At 36.9% G+C, this 12,038-nt stretch overlaps 1 protein-coding gene across 5 annotated transcripts in view; it reads left to right on the forward strand.

The window, feature by feature from the left end:
- LOC105198030 (mitogen-activated protein kinase kinase kinase 13) overlaps positions 1–12,038 on the forward strand; it is a 25,889-nt gene continuing 13,851 nt past the window's right edge. For 2 of the 5 annotated variants that reach the window (XM_026134687.2, XM_039453895.1), the window contains exons 1-2: positions 1–492; positions 9,372–9,535. In XM_026134687.2, coding sequence (XP_025990472.1) covers positions 9,396–9,535 — 140 coding nt within the window. In that variant the 5' untranslated portion in view covers positions 1–492; positions 9,372–9,395. Of the gene's footprint in view, positions 493–9,371; positions 9,536–10,089; positions 10,764–12,038 lie in introns of those variants that run through there. The other 3 variants (XM_026134688.2, XM_026134690.2, XM_039453894.1) reach the window with 2 other exon arrangements.

Genomic DNA, 12,038 nt, shown 5'->3' on the forward strand with positions numbered 1-12,038 from the left:
CCATTTTGTCCAGTATCGGTCGAACGCGTCGCGCGTCGGGGTGTCGCCGTCGCGGGGTTGTTCGCTGCACGAGCGAGTAAATCGGAGCGGAGCGGCGGTGTGATAACGCATCAGCGCGTGAGCGAGCGCGCGCGCGCGCGCGAGCTCGGACTCCTTCGCGAGACCGGGTGTAATATGTATTGCGCGTCTCCGCGGTTCATGCCTGTGGCGAAGACGACGACGACGACGACGACGAAGACTTTCCGCGCGGCGAGCAAGTACCAGCTCACGGGTCGCGCTCGCGGCGAGCCGCTACGACGCTGGATGTAGCGTCGCGACGGCGCTTCGGCAGAAGGAAAGAGGAATAAAAAGCGAGTTCGAGCGACGCGAGGAGCGTGGATGGCGACGACGACGACGGCGGCTTCGACGATTTTGCTGCAAAGTGCAACAGCAGCAGCAGCAAGAGCAATCCCGTTCCTGTTGTCCGCGACAACAACGGCGAGCGGCGTTCAGGTGAGCGTCGAGAGGGTAGCGAGCGCGCCGCTCTGATCGATAAGACACGCGCGCGCGCGCGCGTCTCTCTTCCCGTTTGTCCTTCTCGTTTCCTCACCCACGCAGGAGGAAACGAGCCGCGCGCTCATCCCTCGATTCCAGCGAGGGGAGCCTCTCGTTTTGCCGTCCGTATGGCGAGGACGGTGTCTCGGTCGGACGAATTCGCTCGCTCGCGCACTCGCGCTTGTGCAAATCGAGAAAAAGTGAAAGCTTACCTCGCATCCGCGATCAAGGCGACCGAGCCGCGAGGAACCGTGCGTTTTCTGGCTATCTTTCGCGCTACCGTACATCCGAGACAACACGCGCAGGTGTAATGTTTACCCCTCGCCCCCGGGGGACGACGAGAAGGTGAATGGGAGATCCGCGGGGGGAAATGTCTGGACCGCGCGTTGAGCACAACAAAGTTTCACCTCTATTAGCGTCATGATTTTCGCGCATCGCGTTTTCTCACGGCTTTTCGGTAATGGATTAAAGATTTCTGAAAGTTTCTGAAATATTCTTGGACGCAAAATCTCGATTGCAAACCTGTTTTTTTTTTTTTTTTTTTTTTACAAGAGAACGATGATTGACGTGCGGTCACGCACACAAAGATCAAAATGCATGCGAGCGTAACGCGGAAGCGCGTCGATCCCCGAAACTTGTAAATATTCCACCGAACGAGATATGTTGACGCTTGCACCTCCGAGCGAACCGTTTCTCTGCCAAACGTGCGCTTTTACGTCGGTTTCGTGTGTCCGATGACCTTTGATGCGCACCGGTGCGTGCAATCGATTCGCCGGAGATGCACGCGGAGCAATTAAAGCGGAGTTCTCGCGCGGTGTAAAAGGACGCGTCGTCCTCGTGCAGCGGGGAGGGATAAATTAAACCGAATGAATTAGACTTTCGCGGAAGAGGAGATTCTAATCGCATCTCGCGTTTGCTCTCCGTCGATGCTTGGAATGATGTAAATTAAAACTGAGAGAGACGCCACCCACCATCGCGCTTTTGCATTCCTTGCACTCGATTTTTATCTCGATTTGTACTCGTTCCTCTCGACGGAATCGAGTTTTGTTTTATTTTTCGAAATTTTGCCTTACCGTAAAACGCAATAAGAATACTTTCCTGTGTGATGCAAACGCGTATGATGCAAACGCGTATGTGTACTCTATAAATTTACGAGATTCAAGTTTTGAACGAAGCATTTAAAATTCTTTATTACATTATGAATCATTACAACATAAATGTTCTTTATCTTTTTTATGTCTTTATAAAAATGTTACAGTTTAGTTGACAGTTATATCTATACAGAAAAAACAATTTAGTATTAAATCAGCAATTCATTGTATTTCATGTATAAGCGAGAATGACAAATCTTGAAAAAATTTAACATCTTAAATAGATATAACTTGCTTACCTGAAGAAATTTTGTTTCTTTTATATTTTTGCTCGTATAAGAAACAACGAATTGTTGATTTGATACTAATTTTTTTCTGTGTACATATACGTGTTCGTTCGCACAACTATCTCTGTGATCTCATCTATATTTTGCTTTACGTAATACGAATCGCCAGTTTAATACGTCGATCAACCCTTTCACCACTGTGGGTGAATATGACATTTCCAGCGATTTAAGTGACGGCGGAACGAATACCAAATTCTTGAGAGATTATGTCTCTATTAATATATGCCAGCTATCAGAAATAAAAAAAATCAGAAGGCTCCAGTGAAATATAATGTTATAACAGTTCAATTTATAAAATTGTCACAGACCAGGAAATGATTTTATCATGCACATTTGAATGTTCTGTTTAATAGAGGTCTGTGATTTTCCCTAGAATTATGTCATAAAGAGAACATTTAATGACATTCAAACATTAAAATATTAATTGAAGAATAAAAGACGCAATTCTTCGCTTGGCTACAAAAAATTGATCTTGCTTAAAGGAAACGTGGAATATTGTATCGTTGCACTTAATGTCAGTATAAATTCTAAAGTGTAACACTGATAGAGTTAAACTCGATAAGATTGTATCGTTAATTACTTTTAATTCGACTGTAACATACGCTTGATAAAGAAGCACTTTCAGATTGATTGCAACGGTGAAAACTGATAATTAAAATAGATAGAGCTAATAGGACTGATAGACTTATTGTTAAATGTGAACAATTGCGTACACGATAAGTAGCATAATTTAGCGAAAGCGTCTTCTCATATCGTAGCAACATCAAAACAGTTGCAAAACTGATTTTACTAGAACGACTAACGTACTGTGTTAAATCAGAAAAATCGGATAGGAATTCTATTTGAAGGAATCACTTAACTTTTTAGAGATTTGCATTAGCGTTGTCAGTGACACCAAGAAACTGTTCATCGTTATCGTCAATCGCTTTTGCACACATAGACAAGAAAGTTTATTATCAAATCAATCATATTCTCATAAAAGAAAATTTTATACTCTTGCTTATATATGAGAATATAATTGTTGATTTGTTATTGATTTTTTTTTTTAACAGATTCCAAGACCTTTAACAATAATTTATTTCGGAAATAGTAAAAAATTTTGATATACATAGTACATTTGATATACATGTATCAATTTTCATAAACAGTTTTTTTATGCAATTCTACAATTATATAGTACAATTAATATAATAGAATATAGTAAACACATGGCAGGAAAGTTGCGAGAAACGTAGCGAAAACGCTTGGTAACAAATGTAACCAATAACGGTTTGGTCAATCGGGCTTATAGATGAATTGGTTCAATTCGTCGTAGATGATTAGCCGCGGGATATCGTGGACAGCGTTGCAATCGCTAGCTATTATCGAGTGGTGATTTCAACGCCAGGATACGCGGTGGCAGAAGCAAGCGTAAACTATCCTTTAAAGATCCGGCCTCGCGATTCATGTGTTTATTTACGCGATATGAAACTCCAAGGGGCGGTTTCATTCATACACGACGTCGTGCGATCAATATTGTACACGAGACACAACACTGAAGATAGAATCTTCGAATACGCTCGGGAATATATTTTTAGATTATATTACTTTGCTTCCATTTTTCTGTTCTATTTATATATATGGAATCCAGACGTTTCACGCAGTACAAGTGCGTAATGATTGATATGCATATTTAGAATCTTTTGCTCGATTGACTTCCTTGCTTCTATCTCATTGTCTATTGTAGAAAATCAACAAATATTTGAAACACAGAAATTCGAGAAATCAAAACAGTATGCAATACTTTTTTTATATTATGTATATTGGAGTAGCTCAAAATTTTTGACATATTTCTAATTTCTTAAAACGGAAATGTCTCAAACCATTTTTGTAACATTTAGTTATGCTTGTTCTATTTCTTACAGAAAAGTATAATCTTGTTAAATGGTTATATTTAATTTTATAAATCCAGACTTGATTTTGATTTACTTTAAATTTATTTTCGATTAATTAGAGCGTGAAAAAATATTTATAAGAGATTCAAAAAGATACAATAAGAAATAAGTACGAATTTAATAAGAAGCGGGATATACAGTAATTATTTTTTTTTTGTAAACTATCCACTATTTTCTTGTTCATCGAGTTTTCTTTTAGACAGATTTTTTTAAAAACGTAAAATACTTTTCCTGAAATTGGTTCTACGCTATTTAACAACGTCCAAAAATCATTCAACGAATCTATGCGAAACTTGTGATCAAGATCAGGTTCTGCACATAAAAGGAAACGAACTGCATTTAATGAAGCAGAGAACTAGATAAGAACTGGCTTGATCGATCAAGAACCGTGGCTACAAACTGGCACACGAGCAGTTCACGCGAATGACGCACGAGAACGGCTTCGATCGGCATATCCGTTCACGCTCGTGGCGTTACACCTATTTAACGACGTCGGAAATGGATTTTCATTTTCTCGACCCTAGTCATTTTTGTCCCCGAGGGGCTGCTCTCGTGCCGCGGCGACCCTCGAAAGCAGGTTTGCCTTTGTGTGCGCAAGTCAATTCGCACACGCGATACTTCGCCCGAGTTTGCGCTATTCCCCTCCCATGACAGTGCCTCCCAATCGTTTTCACATTGTATTATGCGTAAAAAGTAATAATGTTCGCGTGGTAGACTATAGGATAGATTGGAGAAAACGTGTCCGGAGATTTCTATAGAGATCCCTTCGTTACGTTTGTTTTATACAGGGTGTCGCTAACGAAGAGTTTTTGTTTCGCAGATTCTTCAACCATCTTTGAATAGATTTTTCTTTACACTGAGAAAAGAGCTGTCGACTAAAATTTTCAACTTGATTAAATTTCTGTAGTTAATTTATAAATGCTTAAACTGAAGTTCAAGTCAAATACATTCTCAAAATATTCTAGTCAAATACATAAATGCTTGAATTGAAAAAATTTAATCGAGTTGAAAAATTTAATCAAGTTAACAACTTTTTTTTCTCAATGTAGGAAAAATATTCGCGAATTGCGTTTATGATTATTTTTTAACTTTTTACATCAAACAATCTTTTCTTTTACGGCCGGTTATTTTGGATAAACTATGTGTGATAAATTATCAAATTATTTTTAAAATAAATGTCTATATGGCTACACATCCATTATATGTGTGTAGACAGACACATTTATCTATCAGACATTACTACATCATTTATCTGAAGGTGGGAATAACCGTCTCTTAATCTTCAAATTGCAGACCTGTTAAAATATATATGAAATTAAATAAAGGCATTCTTTCCTTAAATGTTTACATTTTTCACTTTTAGAAATTGTCGTCAAAAATGTCTTTTAACATCAAAATAATGACAATAAGGTTTGGCCAGCTTGTTACCTAGGCGACTGATTTAGCCATCTATTATGCTTGGTCGAAGTTGGTCGAAGGGACCCATAGCTTCCGAGAAGCAGGTATCTCGCCGAACGCACACCTGTTGGAAAACTATTCTATTTTAATCTCTGTCAGGTCATCCCAATATTTTGAAGCAGATAATGGTTCTCAAAATATAACCATGAAACCGTGGTTGAAAAATTTTTAAGCGATCCTTTATAGAAATCTAATATTTTTTTACAATTACATTTTTACTATTTTTTTAATAACTATTTGCTATTTTTTTGTGCCATTTTTTAATAACTATTTGCTATTTTTTTAAAAACAATTTATTGTCAGCGTTATGTGAGCGATAAGAATTAAGGTTATTCTGTAATTATTAAATTATAAGATTTATACGAATGCAAGATATAAATTAAAATATTTTCGAACTTTGTTTCTTTATTTTTTAGAATATTGTTGTCTACAATATATATCGTATTGTGTAGACAAAAGCTTTCTAGTCAAGTCATGTGAGTGAAACTGACATATGCGATGCCACTATTCGCTGCTATTCCAGTCAGATGGCCGCACATAAGCTATATCTGATCGAGGTCGCAATTTACGTATACAGGGTGCATAGAATTAAAACGGAGGGTGTACGCCCTCTTCCCATTAAAATTCATGTTCCTCAGACAAAATTGGAAACCCTTCGGAGTATAACAGAGCTGTTCACTCTCTTGAAGCAGTACTCTCGCGCAGCTTCAAATTCCCCTTTCGTTCTAAATACTTTAGGCTCTGTGCACAATAGAGAGAATATTAGAGAAGTACTAGGAATAGGAATTAAAATTTTAGAATCAGTTTCCTCAATGAACACACATAAATAATAAGCTATGTTGTATCTTGTACGACACATTTATGTCTTATGTTTTATTCATATCCATTGTGCGTTACGTTTAATAATCATTAAGAAAACTGATTCTAAAATTTCAAGTCCTATTCCTAATATCTAATATGTATTCCTTTATTGTGCGCGGGACCTTATAAAACTTTTAATATTTTTTAATATTTTTATTTCAAATGTTCTGCCTCTGTGATTTGATTCTAAAACAAGTTAACATCGTAATTTGTTTAAATTGAATAAAAAGTATACAATAGGATTGATATCAAGGTTTCACAAACTTGTGTCTATAATATATCATTATTATGCTATCAAAATAATATACATAAAAATATTATTAATAATAAAATATAATTTTATTATATTTTGAAGGGCTACAAATTCTATCTGAGACAAAGATTCTTATGCGTGCGTAACATAAAATTTAATATTAATGTTCTTGTGCAAGAAAAATATGCATTTACAAAATTTAATACAAGGCAAATGTTAAACGAATAATAACCAAGTTATTTAAAAAGAAGAAACAAATTTCCTGAAGGTGATACTGAAAACGATTATTCGCATATGCGTGCTAGAATCAGCAACGCTTTCAGGGGTTGCCAGGTTCAAGTAACTTGGAACTTGGCAAGACTTCGATCCAGGTGCACGGGATTAATCAAGGGCGCGCCTACCTCATGACTCATTCTGGAGGAGTTCCTGGTTTCTTTTTTCTCTTTTTATATAAAGGATGTGCGTGGAGTAAATATTACGTATACAATTAACACTTTTGCTTATTACATTATTATCGATTTAGGTGCATTTGAAATCTGCAAGAAATTTTTTTTACCGTTAACTATAATTTTAGAAACGTATAAAGCACTCCTTTGCAATGAGTACTACTTGATAACTTTTTGAAATTATTGAATCTACGACAATTAAAGATTGAAGTTTGGCCATTAATTTACGTCCAAGCTTGAAAAACTCGAGTATTTTTACCTTCACTAAGCGAAAAGACTTTGTTAATTCAACAATATTCGTAGATATAGTGACAACAAAATCACATTTGTTGTCACTATATGTACAAATATTCGTTACAGGTATTGGCCATTTGTGGAATCAAGAAAGTCCTTCCTCTCACAAGTAAACCTACCTTTGCCGGACTCACCGATTTCATTGAAACTTTGCACATTTGTAGAGTAGGCGAAAATAATAGACACGTATTTTTTTTATCGGCAATGGTCAACATTAAAGGGGTGAAATCGACCCCCAAAGTTGAGGGTATTAGGGAATCATCATGATGTTACACATAAAAATAATGTACCGATCAACACGAAATCGTTACAAAATGTTTTTTATGTTAAATAGTAAAGTTTACATATCCGACTTTCCATGTACCCTTGTTGCAAGGGGTAAAACATCCCCCAAAATGGCTTATTTTTGTAGTATTTTGAATATAACAGAAAAAATTATTCTCCGATTTTAATGAAACAAATACCAAATTAAGGAGCAAGAAAAAATAAAAGTTACGTGTTTTTTCTTTTTTCCAAAGAAAATAAGGGGGTGAATCAGCCCTTAAAATAAAATTGTCTTTTCTTGTACTGAAATAATTTCAGTCGCTCTTTGAAAATGTTTTTTATGTTAAATAATAGAGTTTTACATGTACGAATTTCCATGCACCCTTGTTGTAAGAGGGTAAACCACCCTTCTCACGAGGAATTATTACGACGAATGGATGACGAAAGCCTATTTACATTTTTATCTATGTCTAATCTATTTATCTAAAAAGTAAAACTAATGCAGAACATTATTTTTTTGTTTTTTAATATTTAAAAAATTTTTTTTAAATTTTTTTAAACTTTTTTAATTTTTAATACTTTTTTTTACCTCTTTTAAATTTATTTTTTTGTATATTTTTAATAGATTATTGTTTATAATTTTTACAATAATGATATGCAAAAAAAAATTCATTAATGCATAAAGAGTTTGCACACCAAGCACACTTTATAATTGCTACATTATTGCATGACGCACATATAGCTTCACAATTTTTGAAACAATCTACGGGATTATCAAATTTAGGTGGTTTTTCCTGTAAATATCCGACTACACAATACGTTCACAAATTTTGTGTCCGAGTGTACTAAACGGAAACTATTTCACAAATTTAATATTTATTTAACCCTTGATGGTGATAATGGCTTTAATCACTTTTCGATTGTTCAACTAGTATTTTCATAAATTTTCTTTGACTTATTCTCACATAACTCTATTATTTCGAGAGCAGCTTAATAATCGTGAAAAATGTCTTGAGTAACATGGTCAGGTCCAGGCCTCAAAGAATCTGCATGTAAACGAAATAAAACAAGCATTAAGGTTCGGTATGCGGACGGGCACATACCACACCTCTTACTAGATCGGCATTCCATTGAATCCGGCTACCTCCCCCAGTAGATATTACGCCAAAGGTGATTTCTTATTCTCTTTTCATTTTCGTACATTCCAACGTGGTAACAGGCAATCACGTGCAGATTGGTTCACATGCTTTTTAATATACCGAGCGTTATGAAATAATCGGCATGATCAGAACGAAGCTAAATCTTTAATCTTTAATACGTTTCATACATAACTATACGCACACGAAAAGAACATTTTTGTTGAAATACAGATTTGAAAATAATTATGTTAAACCATTAAAAAATTTACATGGGATATTTAAGCTAATTGCTAGAATGTCGAGACTTTTTGCAGCAGGATTATCACGCTTAAACGTTTTACATAATTATTTTGACAGTTCATAATTAAATTATTTTCTGATCTGTATCTAGCTAATTTTTAGATACTACAATAAAATTCTTTTTGTGCATAAAAATAAAATCAAAGTTAGGCTACAGCGAAATGTAATTATTCTTCTGAACAGTGAAAAATTAAATTGTTAATAGAAAAAATAAAATAATTTATTTGCAAATTCAATTTTCATTCATAAAGGTAAATTTGGGGAGTTGCCTCCAAATTTATTAATAATTGTTAATCGAAAAAAAGTTTTATTTCATTTTGGTAATATTACGTTTTATTGAATATAACATTTCGTTTATTTTACGTATTATTGTTGCGCTTAACTCGTGCCAATCCGTTAACAATTAATTAACAATTAAAGACAATGAAATTTTGAAATATCTTATTTCAGATCTGTCAATAATCTTGGGCGAGAATGCGCACCCCTGCTGAAACCGAGACTCTGGCCCAAGCCGAAATGTACAACCTGGAAACCGAGGAAACGGGTACGTCCGCGGACGTGAGCGGAGTAGTCCTATCATCTCCTCATCCAGAGGCTCATATATTTACAAACAGGTAATTTTTCTCTATCATTGAAGATTTCACTGTCAATGCGTTGCGATAATTTATTGCGGCAATATCGGAAGGACAAATTCAACAAACAAAAGACAAGTAAGGGAAAAAGGCTAGAGAGTGACGAAGAAAGAGAGAAAGAAAAATTAGCTCTTTTAGCTCTTTTCAAGTAATTCGACCCTTTTCAATGGTCAATTTATAATACGTGTACACTGAAAAAAATATTTTGCTGATGTAGGTAGATTTCTACGGGTCGCCACAATAAAAATTTATCGCTCTTTTTTGTATATGCTAAAATATATATGTTTATATCTGCGACGTTTAATAGTAATAATTATAAAGAGTTCAAATTTGGAGACCGTAGTTATTCAAATATTTTCGGTAATTGTATATGTTATCATCATTTTTTCTCTCTCTCTACTTCACAAATTTGAAATAACTGTGTGCAAAAGGTTATAATCAATAATTATTTAATTAGTATCAATTACATTATGTATCTCATTAATTATTTTATCACTTGATATCTGATACAAATTTGTGTTTCAATTTGTATGAACAATCAATAACATAAAATATTGTCGGCGAGTTTATCCACTGGGACGTATATTACGTCATTTACAAGTTGATCAATTTAATGGCAATTAAACAAAGGATGAAAAAGTTAGCAGACGCCTTCTGTTATGCAGTATGCAGTTTCGTGAATTCGAAATAGCGCGCGTCACGTTATCTCTGCTCGCGCATTGCGTCGCAAGCGAGTGAACGAGTGAGCGAGCGCTGTCGATGGCATGTTGCGATGATATTGGAATGCCAGATAAGTCTAGAGAGAAAGAGAGAAACGGGAGAGAGAGAGAAAGAGATATACAGCGACAAAGGTAGCTTTCTTGGTCATCTTCATAGTCCCCGCTAGTCTACACGCTCGTCAGTAAGCGGGATACATTTCGTGCGTGCGTGCGTGCGTGCATGCATGCGTGCGTACGTCGCTCTTGGATCCGAAACTATCGGTGATCGTTAGTGCAACCAGCAGTAGTCCTCTCGTTGGCCGCGGTGTAGCAGTGCCTCCCGTTGTACGCCCATATGCTGTGCGCGACGCAATGGTCCTCGCGCGGTTCTTTCTCAAGAAGTCAGCGACGCAGAACGACGACGCTGCCGTCGCCGGCGACGCTGTCGCTGCCGCCGCCGTCGCTGTTGCGGCGGTAGTACCCGGCGATGCGACCAGAACTACGACCAAGAGGTGAGCCGCGTGTCTCCCTCGCGAGAGAGTCTTCGAGCCCGGGTCCTCCTCGCTAACGCGCTCGTGATAGCGCGGCTCCGCTCCGCTCCGCTCCGCTCCGACAACGCTCGTGCCTGTAGGTACGCGTCTCCAGCACACACGCGCTCCGAATGCTCCGACGCAGTGTGTGCTGTTCATTATCGGCCGTCGGAGAACAATCTACAGTTTCCAAGCTGACGTGCGCCACGGCGTCGCATTCCACTCGCTTGGCGATAGTGTAAAAAAAATGATAAAATGCCGTGGTGCATTAGGAAACGTGATAATAGCGCCTTCCTGTGTCCGCGCGCTTCGAGATACCATTGTATATCTCAAAAATTTGCGCACATTCTTCTCAAATTTTCACGAATCTTGCGAAAATGGAAAGAATATCTCGGCGGAAGCGATGCATTCTCCTCGCGCATCCCAATGACTCCTCCCGCTTTACCCCGATCGTCGAGACGCGTGTTCAGACGTAAGCTGCCGCGCGTTGAATCTCAAAAGAGCGGTATAGGTCAGTAGGTGCAGGTATTCATACAAGATCTCGTATCTTTCGAACTTGCGTCTCGAACGTATAGATAGCTACTCATAATATTTTACGCTATGACTTGACGGAGACGGTAAATGATCGCACGTAGCTTCTTCGCAGACACCGCTAAATCACTCACTTAAACCATGAGTCGCTGAGATAACAATGCACTTTTCACAGGATTTTTGAGCTCCAAAAACGTGAAAAAATTCTGGTACACATGAAAATAAAAATGTTTTGCTGATGTACATTGATTTCTAGGTGTCGCGACGAAAATTTATCGCTATTTTTTTGTATCTGCTAAAATATCGTTCGTCACTTATCGAATTTATAACAGCAACATTTTAACAATCTTAGAAAATTTTAATCTTATTGCCAATTACGCAGTCAAATTTTATGACAAGTATGCTTGGACCTGACATGAATGGACGCCACAAAAAATGTTCTTCCTAAATTTCACAAACAGTTTAGATATAAATTCTGTCTGTTACTTAGTTTAATTAAATACCAAACATATGCGATATTTGCTAATAATTTATCTACCTCAGTTAATTTTTTGCAACCAAACAATTGTGGCTGTACTTGCAAGATTATTATTATTATTATTTTTTTTTTAATGTTCTCTCTCAACATTTAGACATACAATTTTACAGTTACTTGATCCAGAACGTTTCTTACTGTTTTTGTGTTTACGTGTCCGAATTTAAGGCCGAATAATTCAAGATCGAAAA

This window comes from Solenopsis invicta, chromosome 9 (genome assembly GCF_016802725.1).
Source record: "Solenopsis invicta isolate M01_SB chromosome 9, UNIL_Sinv_3.0, whole genome shotgun sequence".
NCBI lineage: Eukaryota > Metazoa > Arthropoda > Insecta > Hymenoptera > Formicidae > Solenopsis > Solenopsis invicta.